The 26,102-nt window shown below is 44.2% G+C and overlaps 1 protein-coding gene and 1 long non-coding RNA gene across 2 annotated transcripts; one reads left to right on the top strand and one right to left on the bottom strand.

The window, feature by feature from the left end:
* Nucleotides 1-1,391: 1,391 nt before the first annotated feature.
* On the bottom strand, nucleotides 1,392-15,951 carry LOC115382849 (proteinase-activated receptor 3). The gene is made up of 3 exons (XM_030084767.1): nucleotides 15,942-15,951; nucleotides 3,709-3,776; nucleotides 1,392-3,056 (listed from the first exon to the last, which is right to left on the bottom strand). Exons 2-3 carry the CDS (start codon nucleotides 3,770-3,772, stop codon nucleotides 1,990-1,992), a joined length of 1,131 nt encoding a protein of 376 aa, XP_029940627.1. The 5' UTR covers nucleotides 3,773-3,776; nucleotides 15,942-15,951; the 3' UTR covers nucleotides 1,392-1,989.
* LOC115382850 (uncharacterized) lies at nucleotides 12,652-13,269 on the top strand. Its single transcript, XR_003930600.1, has 3 exons — nucleotides 12,652-12,859; nucleotides 12,967-13,020; nucleotides 13,109-13,269. It is a non-coding gene; the product is annotated as an uncharacterized LOC115382850 (long non-coding RNA).
* Nucleotides 15,952-26,102: the final 10,151 nt, after the last annotated feature.

A 26,102-nucleotide genomic window follows, 5' to 3' on the forward strand; every position in this document is an offset into this window, starting at 1 on the left:
ACATAAGTGTGCGTGTTAAAATAATTTGCTTTCATGTATTTTTAAGTTTTTATTTAGTGTCTTCATTCAGTTTGTGATTGTCTTTTTTTCAGCCACCTTAACTGGACTTTCTAGCAACGCCAATCATCATGACTTATCAAAACCTTGTAGTCCACTGTTTTTTAATAAGATCTGCTCTGAACGCAGAAGAATCGAGAACAACTCCACCCTCTTCCGTTTTCTTGTGGCCTTCGTTGTAGAAGTTTTCACACCAGTCTTCAAAATATTCTCACTTTTCATATCAGTGCTTCTTTCATTTTTAGATTTTAATCTCAGACTTTTTAACAGCAGACGGTCTCATGCACATTTACAGTATGGAGTTTGAGGAAGCTATTATCTGATGTCTGCATTTGCGTGCTATATACCTACATCCTGTCACAGGCAGGGTGGGAAATGCCATCCCAGTGAGAGAGAAAGAGATAATTGCGTGGGGGTTTATGGTTAATTGCCTCTTTGGGGAGTTCAGCTGATGAGCTGCAGATTTGGAAATGGAGAAAATGTCACAACTGTTGTGCGTCACAAAGACGCTCATTAGAGAGAATCTGTATGGCTGGGATGAAATCATTTCAGTGGTAATGAAAAACAGGCACATTCATAGAAGCATGAAACACGAGGTATGTCAGACAGATGTTTAGCAGAACAATAGTAATGTTTCCATTAATGCGCCGAGGCTCAGGAAGCACGACCACTCCAGGAAACCAGTGTGTCACATGATTTCTTCTAAATCAAAAGCAAAAGTGCCATTATAAATAAGTTACTTTTGTATTTCCAGTAAAGCAGATAAACTACAGACGATTCAGCATGATATCCTCTATGAATTTTGTTTTTCCTTAAGGTAAAATGTTGCAATTACATTCTGAATGAGAGTGTTTTCACATGCATCTCATGCGTTTGCTCCCAGTGGACAAAGTAGGAATATCAGGCTTTTTCTCTCTGTCTTGTAACTGAAGATCAGAGAACCATTCAATCGAGAAAAGACTGAAACGCAGGGCACATTTCAAATCACATCTTAAATTTTAAACAACACTTTGAAAAACAAGCAGAATAATTTCACCAAGTATTTATATTCATGCGTGCATTAACTTAGAATAAAACAAAGTTATTTAAACTGATAGATAATCTCTTGCAGGATTGCATGTCATTTGATGGTTGAGGAATTAAGAGCAGATTAATAACAAAGACGAATTGGTGGGAAAAAGTGTCTGTTTGTGCATCTGAGTAGCACAACTGATTTGATTTTTTTTTCTTCTTAAAAAGTAATATCTTTTTTTAATTCACCCCAGAGGGAACAGTCTGATCTCAAGAGGGTTGGAGCAGTAAATACGATCAAAACAACCAACAAATATCACAGATTCCAGATGTTTCCATTTGCTTTAATACAAAGCTGAAGGAGTACATTACAAAAAAAAACTCCCTATCAATTTATAGGTATTGATATAAAACCTGAAAAAATAGCATTTTTCCTTATGTGCGGCCTAACCATTTGTCAGTTAAAGTAATTAATATTTTCTAAATCCTCTGTCACAGTGTTTCCCTTCAGATTAATATCTGAGTGCAAACAGTGTCTGCAGCCTTCAGGATGCATGTTTTCACAAATTCCACCTCAGTTTTTCTTTAGTGCTGCTGCTGTTAGTAATCAGGATGCTGCCGTGCAACTCCTGCTGAAATTGTGTAATATTTCCTTCGTGTTTTTTACGCCCGTCATGTCATCCTGTTCCCTGAACTCAACCATCTGGCTTGACAGTCTTGAATCATGGGCCGTATGTTTGACAACCCTGCCTTAAGTGGTGCATTATGGAGACATAAGAGGAGGGTCCGGACCCTCCCTGTCCCCCAGCGGTTTCATTTCTCTGGAGTTACTTCAAGCTTTCTCTTTGGATACCAGCCACAGAGTCGATCGCTCTCCCTCCTCACGAAACCCACGCGTGTGAACCGCTCCCAGAGTCTTTCTCAGACGGAAATGCTGAGCGTTTTACCCTTGAAAGTCATGAAGTAGAGCCTGGAGCCTGCCGACTTTGACATGAGGAGGAACAGGAAGGGGTCCAGGCAGGCGTGGAGGCAGCACAGGCACACCGCCACGTTAAAGTACGTGTACAGGCTCTCCGTCCGGTCCGCAAACAGCCGCACGTAGTGCAGGAAGTGCAGGACCCCGGCGGGCAGGAAGCAGAACACGAACATCCCGAGCACCAGCGAGCTGGCCTTGATGTACATCGCCCAGTCGAAGTGCGAGCGGCTCAGCTCGCAGATGATCCGTCCGAAGCAGACGACGGTGACCACGAGCGGCAGCAGCAGGCCCGCGGCGGTCAGGACGAGGTTGTAGTAGAGCAGGAAGTGGTGCGAGCGGCTGTACAGGGGCAGCACGTCGTGGCAGCTGGTGCGGTTCAGCTGAGGGAGCCAGAAGCTCTGCCGCACGTGGAGCTCGGGGCCGACGGCGGCGGCGAACGCCACCCACACGGCCAGGCAGGCCCAGGCAGCGCACACCCTCTTGGGCATGGTCTTGTACATGAAGGGGTAGACCACCGCCAGGTAGCGCTTGACGCTGATGCAGGCCAGCGTCAGGGCCGAGCAGTAGAGGTTGCCATAGAAACAGGCCGTGACCAGCCGACAGGCGGTCTCTCCCAGAGCCCAGTCGTTGCCATGGAGATGGTAGTGAACCTTGAAGAGGAGGGAGACGAGGAGGAGGAGGTCGGAGACGGCCAGGCTGCAGTAGAGGATGGCGGAGGACACCTTCCGGACTTTGGTGGCCAGCAGGCACAGGATGGCCACGTTGGCCGGGATCCCGACCGCCACCACCAGCACGTAAACGGCGGGGATGACCCTGGTGCTCACGGGGCCGCGGAGGTAGCCCACCGCGCCGTCGCTGAGTAACTGCAGCGCCGGAAGGGCCCGGGCCGAGACGGGGCTGAGAGTCCCGTTCACATTCAGGACCGGCTCGGAGACGACGTCTGCAAAGAATGTCCTGGGCACAGCAACAGCAGGCGCCGAGCTGTTCCCCCGCTTTCTGTTCCTCCGTTTCCCTGCAACACAAACAAGAAAGCCAGATGTCCAAGCTACTTTATTATCCAAGTGTGAATGTTTCGACAAATAAATATGTTCATGATTAGTTGTTGTAATGCCCTGAATGGTTCATGAATGATTCAGCAGATAAAGGGTACACAGCAAGTGAAGAATGATTTTACTACACTCTTTATATGGACTACAGCTTTTCAGCATTAATCTATATCCCTGCCCGTCCATTCATTTACATAAAAGCCACATTATGAATATGTTTAGCTCAGCAGAAAAAAATAAACCATCTCATATTACAACTTTGAATACCTTTTGGACGGTCAAAAGTTGAGAACTGAACTATAATAACACAAGATTAAAAGTATAGGAAAATCTGAAAACCCACAAAGAAAGTAATGTTTTGCTTGTCAGATCAGAAAGATGTAAATTCTTGTCCAAACAGACACCAGGTATATCAGATGTCTGCTGCATGATTGTGTGGCACCTTCCTGGTGTAAAAAAATGTACATTTAACAAAAACTACAGTGACTGAGATACAATGAAGAGTGAAGAACCTTAAAAAAATCTTAAACAAACTTGGTTCAGATGAGTCAGACTGCATATGTGGTATTGATCAGTAAATCTGTGCCAGTCAGTCGTCTGTCCTCTCTTCTCTCTTACCTTCTTTTTGAAAAGTCTCCCAAGCGAAAAGTAGAAAAATGAGTAAAAAAATAAGTTTCCTCATGTTGTTTCCCCCTCAATCCGTTGACTTCTGATGAAGACGTAACTTTCCCTCGTGGTGCTGCGACTCTGTGTTTCACTTCTCACAGCTCGGTGTCACCCCGGTCTGAAAGCGCCTCCCCAAACCATGACATCTGGCCCGGGTGGAGCAGGAATGCAGCCTCTCTGTGGTTTCTGTTGAAGCATGCATTGCCTGAAGAAACCCCCCACAGACACACACACACACACACACACAAACAAACACACACACACAAACATACCCACACACACGACCTGCACCTCACTGTTGCTCCCCTCTGATCCACATGTTGCACTTTTGAACAAACATCTTCAACTTTCATACAGTTTGAGCAGCAAATTGTAAACATTTTCTTGCTCTTGCTCATTTCCAACATTCCGACTTTCAATTCCTGCACCTGCTTGTTCAGACGCAATTTAAGAATTCCGATATCTGATGTTTGATATCAATGAACATTGGAGCCTCAGGAGCTTTTCTTGTGCCGACAGTAGGATGCCTCGGGGAGAAAAAGATGACGTGAGGGAATATGTGGAAAGGAAGGACATTGTGTCTAAGAGTGATAAGCTTGTCTGTACATGAAAGGTTTTGTTTAGTCTTTACTTCCTGCGTTTCTTTGCCTCTTTTTTTTTGAAGATGTCCTATAAAAAGTTGCTTCAGCTGCTCATGCACATTAACTCTGTTTACCTTTTGCATTTCTTTCAAATTGATCATAACTATTATAGAATCGATTTGCTGGACATTAGGTGAACTTTCAACTTAAAACCAAACAAATTCTAAAAAAGATGACATTTGATCTCATGCACTGGTGCCAGAGAGAGTCTAAATCTTCACTCTTGTCCAGTGAGCTTTATAAAAAAAATCTTTAATCTATTTATTCATGAAACAGCCCATGACCATAGAATGTTTTATTTTTGTGTAATTTGTTATAGAAAATCCAAGAGATTTTTATCATGTAGAGACAATGTTAAGATATAAATGATGCAATATGTGTGATTTAGACACTCATTCCAGTAGTTTGTATTAATCATAAATGCTAAGAGAAGCAGTTAACCGCATCAGTTCTGAAGTTTTGCGCTGTTGATGAAGCCCCGATGAGTCATTTTCTCATCCTTTTTCCTTCTCATGTGAATCTTTATCCTCCAGAAAAACTCTTTCAACTTTCAGGACACGTGCAGGTTATTTCTCACATTTTCTGCCTGTCCTGGAAAACTGTTTATTATCGGAGCGCTGACATCCAGCTGCCTGCAGATGTGACCTCTGTGCCTGTTTTCATCTCATTTTCTGATCACTAAGACGGGAAGACTTGTTTTCTGACGCGTCTTTCAGATTGACTGCAGGTTTCCCACAACACACAGAGACGCTTGTCCTCTCCCGCCTGTGACGTCTGAACTGAAAAAAAGACGTCCGACGTGAGTCAGACGGAGAGCTGAGGCTCTGCACAGCAAGTGGGGCCCGAAAACAAAACACAAACATGTTGTTCTCTGGCTGTGAAAAGTCAGAGAGGCTGTGTTTACTGAACAACGCACACAGTCCTGCTGTGATCATGTCTAACACCACTGATCTGCTCTATTTAAAAGCCAACATAAATACTTATTATGATGCTTTAATTTCAAATTGCGCCTGTGATCACCGGCATGAGACACACGTCTATTTCGGTCACACTACGTATGAGGCTGCACGCCTTCTTTCAACAACACCGCATCGGCAGCCAGCATCTGTTTCCTGTGCTTTGCTGGTGTGAAATAACGTCTTCCTCCACTTCGCGTGTCTTATGTCCTGTGAAAGCAAAAGCAAAAAAAACAAGTTTGTTTTTTCTGACACACTTTGTAACAGAGATTGAATGAAAGTCCAAGAAACTTTAAAAACAAATGTTTATTTCCATTCTTCAAACCAGACCTGAACCAGACCCAGACTCTTTAATCCAGAATCAGATCTTATATGAACAACCTTAAACTGCATGAAAACACATGGAGCAAACGGAGTTCTTAAGTCAGGATTACACTCTTAAGTAAGAATAGAGCCACTAAAAGCAGACCTGAATCAGACTTTGACACTTTGAACCAAGACCAACTCTATAAAATCAGCTTTAACCAGAACAGGACATTAAACCTGAAGTAGGCTCTTTAAAACGACCCTGAATCACGCTGGATAAATCTCAGCTGAGCTCAGCGTTTTAATCCACACTGTGACTCTTTGAAGCACAAATTGAAATCAGAAGGCCGCTCTATAAACTGGACAATTCAAATCAGACCTGCTCTCTGTAAATCAGAGTTAAACTCTTCAAAGCAGACTTGAATCGGCCTCAGACTTCTTGATCCTGTTTTATTTAAACCATCTGGACTGTTTGAACCGATCCCAGGCCAGACTCTTTAATCCACATCCAAACTCTTCAAACTGTCAGGAAATTTGACTTTTCGGAGCAGGACTGGATTCTTTGTCAGATATGGAGAGTGTAAAAAAAAAATACATGCGTGATGTAAATAAGTATTAAAGTACTTCTACCTTTTTTCCACCAGGGGGCGCCATTAGTCTTTATTATGACTTCTGTGCCTCTTGATGACTTTTTGAACTAAAAAAAAAAGAAGTAATGGTATCTTCAGTGTTACAGGATTATTTCTGTTATCTAAAGACAAAAAAACCTTTAAACTGACAGGTGGAGATCCTTCTACTGTTGTCTCCCTTTCCTCAGGACAAATCCCAGGATCTCTGCAGCCTGGTCACAGACGGCAACGATAAGACAAAAATTCTGATCATTTCCTGCAATTTTCTGTTATCATTCTGCTCGGAATGGTTACATAAAACGCCTCAAAGTGAGCTTCATCTGGTCTTTTTTTTTTTAATTGTACGACAAACCTACACTAACTTTCAATCTTTTAACCATGAATGGGGTGAATATGCAGCTGTGATGGGTGTCATTTAAAGTGGAAACAAAAAAACAAAACAAGAATTGCACAATCATCTTGGATTTGTTTCTCTGGCCTGCTACCTTGCTGATTTGCGTCTCTGCCACTGCCCTGACTTTGCTTCCAGATGTTTGGAAACAGACACGCAAACTGAAAAACAAATGGGACGTTTTCATATCTTCATCACGGAAAACCAGAAAACAATCAGCAATCAGTGAAAGAATATTTAACTCAACAGTCAGTTTCTACAAATATAACTCGGCATCATTTAATGCTGAAGTGAAGTGTGGCTGCTCATATTTGAGATAAGTATGGAATTGCATTAAATATCTGTCATTTGACACCAGCATCATTTCTTTGACTGCTGTTATGGTTAGATAAGTTGAACACGTGAAATTGCCGATCAGTGATCTCATGGTCATGCAATGTGTGCAAAATAACTGCTGTTCAGTCTGGTTCATGGAGTCATCAAAAATATGTTACAAAAACTTGTATCACATCATTTTGTTGAGTTTGCACCAAATATTGTAACTGCGAGGCCGGAATGAGTTTGTTTGAAGCGACTTGTAAATTCTGAACAGAACAAGACATTTTTTAATGTCATTAGAAAGACATTTCAACAGTTTGGTTGAACAGTAAGGTTCAATGTTTGATGGTTCTGATCAGGAATCTACTAAAAACAGCAGAAAAAGTATTAATATCTTCTGTTTTTGTCACTGTTTTAAAGAGTGGACATGTCCTTAATAACTTAAGATTGAAGTAAATTCTTGTTTCGCATTGTTCACAGGGTTGAGTGTGATTGATAAAATTAAAACTTTGATTCCAGTGTTTGTCAGACAAAGAAGAAATATTTGCCCAAATGGAGAAAAAATGTCTGTACTGAAGCCAGATTATTGTGAGTGTCTGTTCTCTGTGTTTTAAAGCGCAGAGTCTGTAGACAAACTGATTCTGTGTCGGTTTGCCTTTTGAATTTTGCACATCACCGCCGAGGTGTGATGCTCTGAAATGATCAAGTCACTGCAGGGAAGGAAGAAGGAGCCGTGTTGCAAACGACTTGCCCAAACTGTTGCCTCACGGTGGCTGAAGTTTGTCATCTTCAGTGACATAACAACCAGAAAGTTTCAAAGACAAGATTTCAAGAATGAAAGAAGCTTTACAAAAATTCAAATAATGCATAAAAAAATGGTTGCTTTCTTGTGTATAAGTGACTAACACACAGTTTTAGTGGATTGTACTAAATAAAACATAATCCAGTAATGTCTTTTGGAAACATTTCAATGTATTTCTCAGTTTTTGATTCTCAATGCAGCTATTGATTTGAGGAAATAATAAAAAAAAAACAACCGATGGTTAGAATAGTGTTTTTCTTAATGCCGACTGAGAAACCCGGCGATGACCTGGGAAGTCGGGGTCAGCCGATTTCAATGAAACTGTTCATATGGGTTTCTTTGATGAATTAAGACAAAAATGAGAACTATTTCTTTAAAATGTATTTTGGTTGTCATGGAAACCAGCTAACTTGATTATGTTAATATGTTGTGGTCAATGCCAACATGATGAACGTTTTGATAATTTCGATATTGTGAAAAATGGAAAAAAAAAAAAAAAAGGCAAATTCCACTGCTAAAATAGCAGTTGCTGGTCTCATTATGCAGACTGGTAGTTTGTCCATTTGATATTTGTTAAGAAGCACGTTAATACAGATCACTGGTGGCATAAAGGGATATGGTTGTTCATCAGGGGCTGAGGATGCTCTCTATGGATCACATCACTGTACACTTGCTGTATGTCATGTCATCAGAAATCACAATAAAGATCCAAAATCTACTCATTCAGACATCATCTGTCTTCTCCTTTTCTCTCCTTCTATCCCTCCAACCTGAATAGCAGAAATTCTCCTCTGAGTTGGTTTCCTGCAGGTTTCCTCCTCTTAAAAGGGAGTGTTTCTTTTCCACAGTCGCTTCTTGCCTGTTAATGTGGAACTGTTGGGTTTACTCTATTAAAGTGTCTAGAAATGACAGTGTTGTACTTGGCACCTGTCTCTCAGGACATTCCGCCAGTTTCGGGGGAATTTGCTCTTTCCCGTCTATGGAAGTAAATCTGTGCCATCTGATTTTGAATTTGAATTTTTAGACCTGAATTATTTTTGCATCGAAATCTGACTTTGAGTTTTAAAAGGACATCAACACCATCAGTTGTTGAGTTGCTCCTGTGGGTTCTCGGGGTCTGGACCAGCAGGAAACCCGCTGCAGGAACGTCTGAAGGCCTGGCTCTGCTACGCTGGCTGAGAGGCCAAATCAGCCTCATTCAGCCTTGTTGCCCTGCTTCATCTTCAAGGAACTGCAGGTTCAGACGCCGCTCCTCCTGTTGCTGCTCCTCCTGATGGACATGCTGTTCGTCACGCTGCAGCTCCCAGCTCACCTGAAGCCTGGATTTCTCTCAGGGGCTCCATGAGTTCTGGCTGGTGCTCCAGCCTCCTCCTGGTTAAAAAGAAAAGGGGGAAAGAGGGCAGTTAAGCATTACACTGCCACTCATACACTGCATCCACCCATCAGACACTGTGGTGGCAGGTGGTGGAGACATTCTTGGACTCCAACATTGCCTGATGTTATTCCCAGGGTGTAACTGCAGAGTGTGGCCTATCAACTGACTGCTCTGCACTTCAGTAATGCATTCATTATTATCTATTGTCGTTTGTGAAGCAGTTCTTACTTCAACAGTTTGTGTCACTGTAACACTGGACGACAGAGAGAGCTGTTCAGCATAAACATCAACAGTTCACAGAGCAAACTGGAGCTGCAGAAACAGCTTCATATACTTCTTCTTCTTCTTCTTCTTCTTCTTCTTTTTCTTCTTCTGCTTCTTCTTCTTCTTCTTCTTCTTCTTCTTCTTCTGCTTCTGCTTCTGCTTCTGGCAGGCTGTACACTTGTTTAGCACAATGCTATCCCTTCAGCTTAAGTAATAAACACGAGTTGGGCTGCTGCTTCGCGGGGCTAGCTTGACTGGCAATTGTCACGGACCAATCAGTGGACAGGGGTGTTCAAGTCCCGCCCTACCATATCCAGCGTGGTACATTTAGCTCCTGCTCGCAACAAGCCAGACGACATAATCACAAAGGCGTTAGGGCATTGATGGGGTTTATAAAAGGAACAGGGCTGTTCCACAAGATATAAGGGTCTGGTTTCCTTTTTTTTTTTCTCTCTCGCGAATACGGTGATTAGAATGTAACCGGAAGTACATCTACCCAGAGATACAGTAGGTGGCGGTATGCACCTAAGTTTTGGTCGCCACCCGCCATTGTCCCAAGGAAGAAGAAGAAGAAGAAGCCAGACGAGACAATCCTGTCCTGAACTGTGGGGGGCAGTAATACGCCAGTAAGCGTCCGCGCTGCCGGAAATCTAATAGAAGAAGAAGAAGCCAGACGCGAAGGTAGCTGACGATGACAGTGAAGAGGATTAAAAACGACATACAGTGTCTCTCCAGCAAGTTTGAGGTAAGCGTTATTTCAATCATAATTACAATACTTTAAGAAGATTAAAGTTTTTGTAACGGATGTGCCAAGTAAGAGCCCATATCCCGGCACATGCTAGCATTAAGGCTATGGCTCGCCTCGGCAATCCAGCTAACGTTAGCTTAAAGGCGCTATTCGCGATTTTAATTTAACCAGGACAAGAAACATGCTTTTTACATCATGTACTACGAAGTCCATGCTATATTTCTGTGAAGAAAAAAAAAATCACACATTGCAGTGTTTCCTGCAGGAAAAAGTTTGGCCGGGGAGGGGGAGCGTGTGGTGTCGATGCTAACGCTGCTAACGGCTAATGCTGCTAACTTTGCTAACGCTGGGGGTGTTGGACTGTCGGAAGTCTTTATTTCCCCCCTCTTCGTTGTCCGGGCGCTGCACAATTTAGCGCGGGTGGGGCGCCCGGACTGAAAAGGTCTGGTGGAAACCCTGCGATTGATCAGCGTGTTTTGGATATCTGGCCCCACAAAGCGCTGCCTGAGCGTGACGACCTCTCTGCTTCACTCGCAGTAGCGGCAGCAGTGGGGGCGGGGGCGGAGCGAACATTACAAATTCATTTTTACAAGCTACTTTCTTTACTACAGCTACATTTGGCTTCAGCTTTCATGTTCACAGATATTGAGGTGGTTTTAGGGCGGACAAGCCACTGCTAACACCATTGTAGCTAAACTGACAACAGCTTAGCTGCGGGCGTGCCTGAAGCTTTCTGTTTGAGCTGACGAGCTCAGCTACAGGCAAACAGACGCTGTTTGCTCATGTGACCTGGTCGCAAAGAACTGGAACAAACTCTCATTGTCAAAACAGAGGGGGGACAAATCCTCTTATAGTAGCCGGGGCTTTTATTTCTCTCAACTGTAGCTGGCACCAGGCTGTTAATGGAAGGAGGCATGTATAGCAGAGAGGCTTTTAAAATTTTTCAAAAAGAGCAGGAAGATCTTTTGTGTCAATTTGAACCCAGTAAAATGTACTGAGCTCATTTATTTTTTCAATCGATGTGAAAAAATTAAATCTCAACGTCGAGTTATGTTTTCTGTCCCTCCGCCATTTTTACCGGACGCATGTAATACGTACAGACAGTCGCCATACCAGGAGGACTGGCGCTGTAGCACAGACTACTGTCAGTACAACGCTGTAGCGCTTTCACAGAGAAAAAGAAGCACAAAAAAAACAACTTGTTTGGAGGTGGCTTTTATGAGCTTTCTTCAAAGATGCACCTGGTCATTAAATTAGACGAGCTTTTAATAGAGTATAGGTCATTATTAGAGGATTTAGAGCCTAATTTAGAGCAAGCAAATCTGGTTTTGGCTTTCATGTTCGCAGATGTCATGTACACAAGTACAGTGTTTGTATGTGTGTATTGTTTTGTGTTTTGAGTATCGTTTTGTTTTCTCTTTCTAGCTTGTGTTCCTGTGGAGGGGGGCGAAGAGGGGAGAAGGACAAAGAACACAACGGCAGCGAAGACAAGACGGTGTCTCACCAGCTAGTTTGAGGTAAGTGTTATTTCAATTACAATGACTGTGTTGTTCACACATGTTCACAGATGTTATATACACAAATGCAATATGTGTATGTGTGTATTGCTTAGTTTTTGAGTATCGTTTTGTTTTCTTTTTCTGGCTTTTGTTCCTGCAAAGTATGGCGAATGCACCCTCCTACTGGACATTGAGGAGAAAATCTAGGGCAAGGGTTGACCTACAGTTGGCATCCATCGAGGCATGTTTATATTTATGTACGTGCATAGACCAAAACGGATCAGATCACCATCACCGTCATCACCTTCATCGGAAGAAGACCCTCCTGTGCCTCTTTTTGGAAAGGCATGTCTTCAGCCGCAAAAACAAAAGAGAGTCCATCGAACTCTTCCAAAAAAGTTACCGGCTCCTCCTCCCTTACCGCTGGTCAAAACCCAAAATGGCCAAGATGTCATCGGAGTTGGTAAGTTTCAGACAAGGGATAAGGGCTTTGATCTTTGAGGTGTGTTGTAGAATTTGTGTACACTCACTGCCCACTTTATCATGAGGAACGGTGTTTATGGGACAATGCTGTACAGTGTACCGTGAGGGAATCAAAGTTGGATCAATTTAAAGAAATCTATATTCGTTAGAAGACTAACGGCAATAAAAGCATACCATCTTCTGTGCTATATTCTTCAATCCATAGCAGCACATCCACAGGCCCGACGACCTCCATCCAGCTCCTGCCCAAGCCCAGATCCACTCTGGCAACCAGGCATGGACTCATCTCAGTGTAAGACAGCTGAAACTGTAATGCAAAGACACAAGTAAAACAATTGTGTCTTGAGAGTTGTGTAACTAACACCAATACATTTCTTATCCCAAATCACAGCGCCGAGTTTGCAGCAGGAGCTGGACGAAAGACCGACAGGCTGTCATCAAGGGCCAACTTACATTGAACATAAGTGCCCTTCAGAAATTCTATGCATTAGGCCGACTTGAGCTAATCTTGTACAGAATTACTTTTTGGGACTCATCCTCCATTCTCATCCGGACTTTTTGGGAGTCTAACAGTTTGATCAATAACATTAATCAATAATTTTTCTTCTATTTACAAGGAACACCAATCAGCTGGGCCCAGATGAACTGGAAGCACAACATACAGCGGCCGTGAGACTATTTTCTCCTGAACGTAAGCTATCCAATGAGATTTGAGTCTGTGGGATACATATAATGTCTGCTAAAAGAAAGTTAATGTATTTAATCAATCTTGGTGTATCTGTCTTTTGCTTACCTTAGATTCAAGATCTCGCCTAACAAGCACACATCAACTCATCCCAAGGAATTGCACAGGTTCATTTACTCACTTGTTTCTATTTATGTCAGTAAACTGCTTTGTTAACAATGGTCCCTAATGGAATGTTCACTGTGTTTTAAACAGCAGTTGAAAGGCTCATTCTTGAACAGCTGGGTGAACTTCACCTTAAAGTGGACCGCTTAACAGCTGCACTACAGTCAATTGTTGGAAACGGAGCTCCTAATCCAACACCTCAGGGCAACGACTATGACAGAAGCCTCCCCATTTCAACATTGGAGGAACGAGACAGCTTCGATGACAGACTTTGTCAGGACAACAATTTTCAGAAACATATGGTATGTCCTTTAAAACCCTTCAATATATTTACACTGGATTATCCTCATCGTGAGAAGTAACTGGAATATGTGAAAAAAGTGGGACTTGGATTTTTGTGTAATCAACATTGCTTTTATGTTCTGTTTCATGACAGATCACAAAGCTGTCCATGACAGGGGGAAACACTGTCAAAAAAACTGTGTGGCGGGTTTGCAGTAAGGTGTTTGCACCGGAATTGGCCACCCAGCTAAATTGGTGTGGAAGAGGGCACAAAACTGGGATACAATCACGACCAGTGCGTGAAATCATTTTGTGTAAGTCCTACATGAGGCGCTACATTGGCTACAAATGCATACTCTTTCACCGCCTCCCCACCCATTGTTGCTGATGTTTTTTTGTGTTTTGTCTTGCAGTGTCAGTTCTCAACAACGGGCTTCAGATCAAGACCACTGAGGCCGAGGTGGAGGCTGCCATACAAAATTGGCTCAGGCTGAGCCAAGACAGAGTTGGAGGACGCCGGAGGGAGAGACCAGCTACAACTACAGACCACTAGAAAGTATGCAGACTAATGGTGCGTTCACACCGGACGCGTCGCGGGCGTCGTCGACGCTTGGGACGCCTCGAAGCTGACGCTTGTGACCCTTCGAGCACGACGCTTGACAGCAGGTGGTCACAAAGCTCGCGATGCTCGCGACGCGCGTCAGTTTATCGGTGCGCGGGAGGCTGATTTCTGTTTCCCGCTATGGCGAATCGCATCAGGAGAGCGGCTCGGCTTTATTTGTTAAATAAAGCTAGACAGCGTCGTCGTCGGAAAAGTCGCTATTGGCTCGTCTGCTCCTCTCTGCTCTGACTGCAGCAGGGAGCGCTGCTGAGACTGACCGCTTGTGAGTGCTTTGGGATGGGGGAGGGGCTCGCGGCAGCACCCGCTGCTCATTGACGACAGCAACGAGACGTCCTGTCACGTCTCCAGAGCACCAGAAAAGGTCGCTAGATTTGTCGCTAGTTGCTTTTGACAAAAAAACCTCTCCAAGAGGCTTTGGAAAGTCGCCAGATTTAGCGAGAAAGTCGTCAAGTTAGCAACACTGGCTGGCCCGCATCGGTGCTTGGATCACTCGTAGTGACGTAGCAGCGGAGGGATCGTCTCTGATTGGTTGACGCCCAGCGGCAGCGCGTCGAAAGTTCAGTTTTCCCAACTCTCAAAAAGCGACGCTCACGACGCGCGTCCCCGGCATCAGGAGCGTCGTGAGCGTCGACGCTCGAAAAGCGACGCGCCGCCCGCCGCTCCACGACGCTCCTCCACATAGACTTTGCATAGAAAAGCGCCGCTCACGACGCGTCCGGTGTGAACGCACCATTAGACTAGTTTTGGCTGCTGCCCAGTAGTGTCCACTAATGTTAATCTTACATAAAAGCTGCATTAATCCAATGAAATTCTAGTGTATGTGGTAACTCTTAAAGTACCTTCTATTATCTGACATGTAAGCTGTCCAAACATCCTGACATGTTAGGTCATTCACCACCTAGTGATGCCTCTGTTCAAGATGGAAGTGTTAAGATTGAGATGTACTTAAAGCTCGTGTCCGGAGTTTTGAAAGAGAGAGCTTTTTTTTTTAATCCAACGTCTCTGGTTCCGTCCTCCCTCTGCTTTCATGAGCGACCAAGCCACGCCCCTTAATTGTGCACGCAAATTATTTGTCGGGTGAAAATGAGAGCCTCCCGAGTCCTACAGCATCCTCCATGTTTAGCTGTTTACGGTGGATGTTCAGCAGACAGTGGATATATCCGAGGTAAGCGCGGCGGCTGCTGCGGAGCTCTCCTCTGCCTGGGCGAGCGGCCGTGCTCTCTGGCTGCGCGCACACTTTGATTGACAGCACGAGAATGCGGAAGCTCGAACTCTATTGGCTGACGCTGACTGGCGCTTTTTCGGATAACATGGGGGTCTATGAGACGAAGGCGGAGCTCATAAATAAATTTTTATATTGCGTTATGCTAATATTATATTGTAGTATCGAACCAGACTGACACATTTAAGCTCTGTTGAAAAATGATACATATGTTGGAAACGAACGGAAACTCCGGACACGAGCTTTAATTGATCCAAATTAAGTTATTAAAATAATTTAATGAAATTTATTTATAAAGCGCTTCAAATCAAAGTGCTGTACATAAGATGAAACAACATAAAAACATCAGAAACAACATAAAAACATCAGAAACAACATAAAAACAGCAGAAATCCGGATATGAATAACAGTAAAAGCAATAACGGGACAATAACACGTCAGGCATGTTTTGACATGTGTCTGATACTGAAAAAGCTAAAGCTGCATAGTTTTTCCAACTGTCAGATTACAGTCTTGTATACCAAGCAGTAGGCTACATTCTGACCAAGAAAAAATGATGATGCATTTCACGATGACATGAGGTGTTAATTAAAATTATGTTAATAGTCTTTGTTTCCATTTTGCAGGTTCTCAGGAGGAACAGAGTCCTATTGTTTTATTTTTTTATATATTTTTCGTTTTTTGTTTTTGAGGTTCTGCGCTGCCCTTCAATAACGTTCCCATCCAGGACAGCGTCTTCCCTACTGCACAACAAGCGGATAGCCTGCGATGCTACTTTTTTTTTTTCCCCCCCTGAAGTTTGTTGTGTTTTTTGGCTGCCTTTACACCACCTCTTAATTGTATTTCAGAATTTCTGTCATTGTCATTGTCATTCTCTCCTCTCTCTTCTGGGTGTTGTTCTCCTTGTGCAATTATTAAAGTGTTAAAAAAAAAAAAGTTTCGTCTTCGGTTGTGGCTTTTCATTACTCACACACGAAATTGATCAGCGATTTTTTTTTTTTTTTTTTTTTTAATGTTAGTATTGTGTTTAACGTAATTTTAAGGGTCCGACCTAAATTAATAAAGGTCGCATATCTGATTTTGGAGAAGCGACGAGCAGCATGGTGCTACTGCTATAATCATTTGAACGTCGGCCGGCGGTAATTTCCGATCAAATGCCGACGTCTCGGCGACGTCTTGCCAATTGGCAAACGCTGTCCATGCGACGTCTTGGCGATGAAACGAGGAACGTCGGGCCGACATCGGGAAGACGTACGTATGCTGTCCGGGAAAGATTTCCCCAGGACTGCCAGCTGTGTGCAGGGTCAGAGGTCACTGCTTGAGCCATTGACAGGTTTGAGGAAAACCCTCAGGATGATTATTCACGGTTAAAGAACTCAGACAATCTGTATTTGCAAGGCAGTCTAATTTTTTTTTGGAAAAATGCTAACCTGCATGTTGTCTGTTTTAAAATGACATGAAAGAGCTCAGGAATTTTCAGCTTATTTTAAACCCTCCAAAGTAAACTGGAAAAAAACCCAAAAACAGCTCTTTCAGTGGTTCCTCCTCATCAGCTGGTTTGTGTGTGCTTCCTCTAGAACCCTGAATAAATCCTCCTTGTGCAGTGTCAACACCTGGACTCGTCATCTTTGGCTCTTTCCACCAAAAATTGCACAACAACAAAGAGCAATTTTTATTCTTTATTTTTTTGGACAAGTGGGGCTCAGACTGCAGCGTCATTTCCAAACTGAGAGCTGATTGGCTGCTGCCGATGCAGGCGGGTCCTGATCTCAGCCAGTAATACGGTCCTGATTAGTGATTGGCAGATAGAGGGAGACGCTAAAGCTAAGGCTAACAATCGGAAGTCAAAATGGATGAAGGACGTTATTTATATAAAGAACCGCCGTGCGCCTTTCTTTAAAAGTGAGTCCGCAGCTTTGGTGAGTGAAAGCATATTTAGATATGCGCGTGTGCGCGTGCACACACACGCACACACTCATAGACCGCATATAAGAACTTTTTGAATTGGTATAAATCTATGCATGTGCTACCCAGCACGGAGCATGCGCAGAACAGCTGGGTGTCTCCATGACAACGAGACTGTTGACATCATCAGAAGATGAGAGCTTCCTGAGGTTCTCTGATCAGAGGGTTCATTCTGTCCGTCTAGCGATCGAGCGAGTCGAGCAGCGAACTTTTGGTGATTTTTCATGTCTTTTCAAGACTTTTCTCCGGCTGTTATGGAGAATTCATTTCTCCGGAACATGAGTTCCACCCAGGCTGACCAGGCCTACAGGCCACGGGTAAGACAAGAGCATTCAGTTCTTACAAACACAACTGAGAACTGCTTTATTGAGTCTGTGAAGAAACGAGACCAGTACTCTTTTTCTGAGTGTCACATTTCTTCCAGACTACAGAATGCATATTTATCTCTCTGTTTTCCCTCTGCAGAAAAGTTTGGATGACGATGTCCAGTTGCGCCCTCAGGGACTGGGCTTGTGGGCAAAGGGATGTCGTGGATGGTCTCTGGCTGGCGACTCTGGTAAGGTCTCCTCCTGAGCTAAGGAAACTCATCATGGAAGAAAAACCTTTTTTGTTTCTCTCAAATTGTATGTAACATTTATTTCTTCCTTGTTTTCTCTCTTTTGTTGAATCAGACCACGTGCAGAGACGAAGGGAGGCCAGAGCGACGGCAGCGGCGGAGCGACACAGGGTGGAGCCAGGTGAGCTGACGGCGTTCATACCAAACCTGCATGATGCAAACACTCATTTTAAATTGATTGTTTCCTCAAAATCAGAGCAGATCAGAGCAGCTTGATTTGCTGATTGTTATTTTAAACAATGTATAAAAACCCCTCAAACTCATGACTGTGACTCTACATTTTGTGTTGACAGGGAAAGTGGTTCCAGAGGTGGAGCCAGAGGAGCCAGTGGAGGCTTCAAAACCAGTGGTGCCTCTGGAGCCGGTCGAGCCCGTTGATCCGGCGGAGTCCGTCGATCCGGTGCAGTCCGTTGAACCGACTCTCGCTGGCGACTCTGGTAAGTTCTCCTCCTCAATTTCTCTCTTTTGTTGAATCAGAACACATGCTTTAGTCCGGGCTGTCATAGGGCTGGAGGATATGGCCAAAAATTTTATCATGATATAGGTCTTAATTTCGGTCGATACGATATAATTCCGATATCGATATAAATAATACAAAAGCCTCAGAAAAACTGTTAAGAATCATGCATATAATGTGCTGCCTGTCAAACTAGAAATTATTTATCCAGGCAGCTCCTCCAGTATAAAATGCACAAAAAAAACCGACAATAAATTAAATGTTTACCTTTTATTTATGAAATAATAAATCTCCGTCAAATAAACGTAAGTTTAACCTTTTTCAATATAAATAGCTTAAACTTTACACTTAAATACAGTTATGTTATTGTTATCGATTTAAACAAAGGTGCCTCAACCAGGAAGAAAAATAAAAGTGCTTACAATTACTGCAACAAACAGAAAAAAGAGTGAGCAATAACAAACATAAATATTACTGAGACAGGGAATTGAAATAACTGCCATTCACTCACCTTTTCAATGTTAATAGCTTTAACTTTTATACTACAACACAGTTTTTATTATAGATTTAAAGAAAGGTTCTTCAACCACAAAGAAAAGTAAAAGTTCTCAGAAGTACAGAGTTATTTAAGGTTGTAGTGATTATGGTGACACTGCAGTGAATCCCTGTACTGTTTTTTTAAGCTTTTTTTTGGAATTTGTCTTCACTGTTGCAGCATCTTGTAAATTGCAGACAGTCTCTTAATCCAGCGGCACTACCGGCTGCTCGTAGAAATCAATGCTTGATAGACAGATACTTTTAATAAAAATGGGCTTGTAGCATGTAGTCCACCTGACAACGGTGGGAAGGAGGCGCCCTTTGTATGTTACTGACGTTTTGTTAAAGAGTTATTGAGACCGAAAGTCTGGATCTGTCAATATTGTGCGAACTTTAGTGGACTGTTCAGTGAATGACCCAATTCGTGGCCACGATTTATGATTTCGTGGCCACAAACTAGCTTGTGGAAGCTTGTTCAGTCACGTTTACATCACGAGTTCTCATTTTGGAGCTCAGACTTACCGCGGTGGAGCTTAGCTTGTAGCATGAGCTGAGGACGGCCAGCTGTTGTGTGTACGCTGAGTGCGTGATCACTCTCTTGTGGCGCTTTCTGTTCGGCTTGAATAGCAAGTAATGATTGTGAAACGCATACTGTACTGCACTATATCGAAATTTCGGAAATGTGTTTCAAACTCATATCAAGGTTTTTGAATGAAAATATACCGCGGTGTATTTTCCTTTCGAAAATTTGTCCAGCCCTAGGCTGTCAATTTTAATCACATGAATTGAAATCAATTAATTTCTGTCTTTTTTTGTGATGTGCTGCTGCATCTGAATGGTGATAATGAGGCTTTTCCTTGATTGATCTCTTGCAGAACCAAGAGTTTCCAAGGCCGCCGGCCCCAAACCAGACCCCGTGGATGAAACCATCCACCTGCGTCCACAGGGACTGGGTTTGTGGACTCAGGGATGTCGTGGGTGGTCTGTCGCTGGCGACTCTGGTAAGGTGTCCTCCTGAGCTCAGGAGACTCATCATGGAAGAAAAACCTTTTTTGTTTCTCTCAAATTGTATGTAAAATTTATTTCTTCCTTGTTTTCTCTCTTTTGTTGAAACAGACCACGTGCAGAGACGAAGGGAGGCCAGAGCGACAGCAGTGAAGGAGCGACACAGGTTGGAGCCAGGTGAGCTGACGGTGTTCATACCAAACCTGCATGATGCAAACACACGTTTTAATTTGATTGTTTCCTCAGAATCAGAGCAGATCAGAGCAGCTTGATTTGCTGATTGTTATTTTAAACAATGTATAAAAACCCCTCAAACTCATGACTGTGACTCTACATTTTGTGTTGACAGGGAAAGTGGTTCCAGAGGTGGAGCCAGAGGAGCCAGTGGAGGCTTCAAAACCAGTGGTGCCTCTGGAGCCGGTCGAGCCCGTTGATCCGGCGGAGTCCGTCGATCCGGTGCAGTCCATTGAACCGACTCTCGCTGGCGACTCTGGTAAGTTCTCCTCCTCAATTTCTCTCTTTTGTTGAATCAGAACACATGCTTTAGTCCGGGCTGTCATAGGGCTGGAGGATATGGCCAAAAATTTTATCATGATATAGGTCTTAATTTCGGTCGATACGATATAATTCCGATATCGATATAAATAATACAAAAGCCTCAGAAAAACTGTTAAGAATCATGCATATAATGTGCTGCCTGTCAAACTAGAAATTATTTATCCAGGCAGCTCCTCCAGTATAAAATGCACAAAAAAAACGACAATAAATTAAATTTTTACCTTTTATTTATGAAATAATAAATCTCCGTCAAATAAAAGTAAGTTTAACCTTTTTCAATATAAATAGCTTAAACTTTACACTTAAATACAGTTATGTTATTGTTATCGATTTAAACAAAGGTGCCTCAACCAGGAAGAAAAATAAAAGTGCTTACAATTACTGCAACAAACAGAAAAAAGAGTGAGCAATAACAAACATAAATATTACTGAGACAGGGAATTGAAATAACTGCCATTCACTCACCTTTTCAATGTTAATAGCTTTAACTTTTATACTACAACACAGTTTTTATTATAGATTTAAAGAAAGGTTCTTCAACCACAAAGAAAAGTAAAAGTTCTCAGAAGTACAGAGTTATTTAAGGTTGTAGTGATTATGGTGACACTGCAGTGAATCCCTGTACTGTTTTTTTAAGCTTTTTTTTGGAATTTGTCTTCACTGTTGCAGCATCTTGTAAATTGCAGACAGTCTCTTAATCCAGCGGCACTACCGGCTGCTCGTAGAAATCAATGCTTGATAGACAGATACTTTTAATAAAAATGGGCTTGTAGCATGTAGTCCACCTGACAACGGTGGGAAGGAGGCGCCCTTTGTATGTTACTGACGTTTTGTTAAAGAGTTATTGAGACCGAAAGTCTGGATCTGTCAATATTGTGCGAACTTTAGTGGACTGTTCAGTGAATGACCCAATTCGTGGCCACGATTTATGATTTCGTGGCCACAAACTAGCTTGTGGAAGCTTGTTCAGTCACGTTTACATCACGAGTTCTCATTTTGGAGCTCAGACTTACCGCGGTGGAGCTTAGCTTGTAGCATGAGCTGAGGACGGCCAGCTGTTGTGTGTACGCTGAGTGCGTGATCACTCTCTTGTGGCGCTTTCTGTTCGGCTTGAATAGCAAGTAATGATTGTGAAACGCATACTGTACTGCACTATATCGAAATTTCGGAAATGTGTTTCAAACTCATATCAAGGTTTTTGAATGAAAATATACCGCGGTGTATTTTCCTTTCGAAAATTTGTCCAGCCCTAGGCTGTCAATTTTAATCACATGAATTGAAATCAATTAATTTCTGTCTTTTTTTGTGATGTGCTGCTGCATCTGAATGGTGATAATGAGGCTTTTCCTTGATTGATCTCTTGCAGAACCAAGAGTTTCCCAGGCCGCCGGCCCCAAACCAGACCCCATGGATGAAACCATCCACCTGCGTCCACAGGGTCTGGGGTTGTGGACTGAGGGATGTCGTGGGTGGTCTGTCGCTGGCGACTCTGGTAAGGTGTCCTCCTGAGCTCAGGAGACTCATCATGGAAGAAAAACCTTTTTTGTTTCTCTCAAATTGTATGTAAAATTTATTTCTTCCTTGTTTTCTCTCTTTTGTTGAAACAGACCACGTGCAGAGACGAAGGGAGGCCAAAGCGACAGCAGTGACGGAGCGACACAGGGTGGAGCCAGGTGAGCTGACGGTGTTCATACCAAACCTGCATGATGCAAACACACGTTTTAATTTGAGTGTTTCCTCAGAATCAGAGCAGATCAGAGCAGCTTGATTTGCTGATTGTTACTTTAAACAATGTATAAAAACCCCTCAAACTCACGACTGTGACTCTACATTTTGTGTTGACAGGGAAAGTGGTTCCAGAGGTGGAGCCAGAGGAGCCAGTGGAGGCTTCAAAACCAGTGGTGCCTCTGGAGCCGGTCGAGCCCGTTGAACCGGCGGAGTCCGTCGATCCGGTGCAGTCCATTGAACCGACTCTCGCTGGTGACTCTGGTAAGTTCTCCTCCTCAATTTCTCTCTTTTGTTGAATCAGAACACATGCTTTATTTCGGGCTATCAGTTTTAATCACATGAATTGAAATCAATTAATTTCTGTCTTTTTTTGTGATGTGCTGCTGCATCTGAATGGTGATAATGAGGCTTTTCCTTGATTGATCTCTTGCAGAACCAAGAGTTTCCCAGGCCGCCGGCCCCAAACCAGACCCCGTGGATGAAGACATCCACCTGCGCCCACAGGGACTGGAGTTCTGGGCTCAGGGATGTCGAGGGTGGTCTGTCGCTGGCGACTCTGGTAAGGTGTCCTCCTGAGCTAAGGAAACTCATCATGGAAGAAAAATCTTTGTTCTCTCTCAAATTGTGTGTAAAATTTATTTCTTTATGGTTTCTCTCTTTTGTTGAATCAGAACACGTGCAGAGACGAAGGGAGGCCAGAGCGACGGCAGCAACGGAGCGACACAGGGTGGAGCCAGGTGAGCTGACGGTGTTCATACCAAACCTGCATGATGCAAACACTCATTTTAAATTGATTGTTTCCTCAGAATCAGAGCAGATCAGAGCAGCCTGATTTGCTGATTATTATTTTAAACAGTGTATAAAACCCAACAAACTCACGACTGTGACTCTACATTTTCTGTTGACAGGGAAAGTGGTTCAGCCGGTGAAGCACGTGGAACCGGTGCAGCCATTGGTACCAGCGCCACAGATGGAGCCTGCAGAACCAGTGGTGCCTCTGGAGCCCATAGAGCCCGTTGAACTGGTGGAACCATTGGAGACAGAAAAGCCGGTGGAGCCGGTAGAGACATTAGAGCCGGTGGAGACAGAAGAGCCGGTGGAACCAGACGAGCCGGTGGAGCCGGTAGAGACATTACAACCGGTGGAACCAGGAGAGCCGGTGAAGCCGGTAGAGACATTACAGCCGGTGGAGCCGGTGGAGCCGGTGGAGCCGGTGGAGCCGGTGGAGCCGGTGGAGCCGGTAGAGCCGGTAGAGCCGGTAGAGACAGTAGTGCCGGTTGAGCCGGTTGAGCCGGTAGAGACATTAAAGCCGGTGGAGACAGAAGAGCCGGTGGAACCAGAAGAGCCGGTGGAGCCGGTAGAGACATTACAGCCGGTGGAACCAGGAGAGCCGGTGAAGCCGGTAGAGACATTAGAGCCTTTGGAGACAGAAGAGCCGGTGGAAACAGAAGAGCCAGTTGAGCCGGGAGAGACAGTAGAGCCGGTGGAAACAGAAGAGCCGGTGGAACCAGAAGAGCCAGTTGAGCCGGGAGAGACAGTAGAGCCGGTGGACCCAGAAGAGCCGGTGGAGCCGGTGAAACCAGAAGAGCTGGTGGAGCCGGTAGAGACAGAAGAGCCGGTGGAGCCGGCAGAGCCGGTAGAGACAGTAGAATCGGGAGAGACAGTAGAGCCGGTGGAGCCAGTGGAGACATTTGAGCCGGTGGAGACAGAAGAGCCGGTGGAGCCGGTAGAGCCGGTAGAGACAGAAGAGCCGGTGGAACCAGAAGAGCCGGTGGAGCCGGTAGAGACAGTAGAGCCGGTGGAACCAGAAGAGCCGGTAGAGCCGGTGAAGCCGGTAGAGACATTTGAGCCGGTGGAGACAGAAGAGCCGGTGAAGCCGGTAGAGACATTACAGCCGGTGGAACCAGAAGAGCCGGTGGAGACATTTGAGCCGGTGGAGACAGAAGAGCCGGTGGAGACAGAAGAGCCAGTTGAGCCGGGAGAGACAGAAGAGCCGGTGGAGCCGGTGGAGACAGAAGAGCCGGTGGAGCCGGTGGAGCCTGTGGAGCTGGTGGAGCCGGTAGAGCCGGTAGAGACAGTAGAGCCGGTGGAGCTGGTGGAGACATTAGAGCCGGTGGAGACAGAAGAGCCGGTGGAACCAGAAGAGCCGGTGGAGCCGGTAGAGACATTAGAGCCGGTGCAACCAGAAGAGCCGGTAGAGCCGGTGAAGCCGGTAGAGACATTTGAGCCGGTGGAGACAGAAGAGCCAGTAGAGACATTACAGCCGGTGGAACCAGAAGAGCCGGTGGAGACATTAGAGCCGGTGGAACCAGAAGAGCCGGTGGAGACAGAAGAGCCGGTAGAGACATTACAGCCGGTGGAGCCGGTAGAGACAGTAGAGCCGGTGGAGCCGGTTAAAAAGTTGAGCCGGTGGAGGTGGTGGAGGACACTGTTCAGCTGTTTCAGCGGGAAGAGCCGGAAGAGGTGGAAGAAGTGATTTCGGTCCAGTTCGCTCAGCTGGACAGAAATTTGGAAATCGAAAGGAAACTGGGGACGGGGATAAAGAAGACAGAGGGAAAGAAGAAAAAATTCAGAACAAATTTAGGATAAAAAAGACAAAAAGAGGGCTACATTCCAGGCATAATTCGGTTAAACCAAAACAAAAAAAAGAGCTAATTTCTCAGCACACTTCAATAAAACCCCCAAAAAAGAAAAAAAAGGCACAAATAGGTTTAAAAAAGTGTCTTTTATTAAGGAACAGCAACGCTGGAAAAGAAGAGGAATGGACTTTATGTCACAATGGGTGTGTGTGTGTGTGTGTGTGTGTTTGTGTGTGTGTGTTTGTGTTTGTGCATTGATAAAAAAGAATAAAAAAAGGAACATTATAAATTGACCAAGATTGCAGGATATTTTGTCCAGGGTTGTTGCTCATATTCTCCATATACAGTAGAGTTGTACAGTCTGACAGACAAAACCAAAAGCTTCCTGCACCCGTTCATTAATTACAGTGAGAATGTGTATGTCGCTCAGTGTTGCCAACTCCCCAGTAAGGAAAGTCGCTATTGGCTGTCCTAAAAGTCGCTAGAAGTCGCTAGATGACGTCATCACCTAATTTGCATAATGGCAACTTGCATGTAATTGTAATGGACGCTGTAGGAGAGAGGTATAACGTCGTGGGAGAAGCAAACAGTGAGTTAAAAACACCCTAAATATGTTTAGAACTACAAATGAACTGACAAAAGTGTGACAGTGAAGAAACATTTAACATGTCCATCCCGCTCTGTGACCCAGGACGGGAGCAGCGGTGGATTTGCGCACACTCGATTCATTTGAAGTGTGGAGGCGGAGCGGTGTGGGTCTCCTCTCTGCTCTGACTGCAGCAGGGGGCGCTGCTGAGACTGACCGCTTGTGAGTGCTTTGGGATGGGGGAGGGGCTTACAGCAGCACCCGCTGCTCATTGAGGACGGCAACGAGACGTCCTGTCATGTCTCCAGAGCACCAGGAAAAGTCGCTAAATTTGTCGCTAGTCGCTTTTTTAAGAAAAAGTCGCTGGAGGGGTCTGAAAAGTCGCTAAATATAGCGAAAAAGTCGCTAAGTTGGCAACACTGGTGTCGCTCCAGTCCATCAGAGAAAATATCGGATGTGTAGCTGCTGATAGAAAAGCAACAAAGAAAAGTTGTTCCATATCAAAAATAACAACAGAATTATTACTAAATTTAGTTTATTGTCTCTGACAGGAAAAGATCAGATGTTGTTTTGGATCAGAAACAGTGGTCTCCAGTTTGCTGGTCGCTCCACCATGTTTCCATAACAAACCCTGAAAGCCTGAACAGCCGAGCTGCAGGAGGAACGAGTTTTGTCCTTGAAGAGGCTTCTGCTTTTAATCTGTGCGAGTACAGAGCAAACCCATTAATTCAAAACCCCCTGCGTGATCAAGGAGCTGAAATCACTTGAGTTTATTGAAAGGCAAGAAGCACAATCTGTATTGTGACATTTGGCAAATTCAGTTGAATGAATTACCGTATTGGCCCGAATATAAGACGATATTTTTTTCCAGGAATGGTATTCTCAAAAATGGGGTCGTGTTATAATCGAGGACTAGATGGAGCCAAA

This window comes from Salarias fasciatus (assembly GCF_902148845.1).
Source record: "Salarias fasciatus chromosome 7 unlocalized genomic scaffold, fSalaFa1.1 super_scaffold_4, whole genome shotgun sequence".
Taxonomy (NCBI): Eukaryota; Metazoa; Chordata; class Actinopteri; order Blenniiformes; family Blenniidae; genus Salarias; species Salarias fasciatus.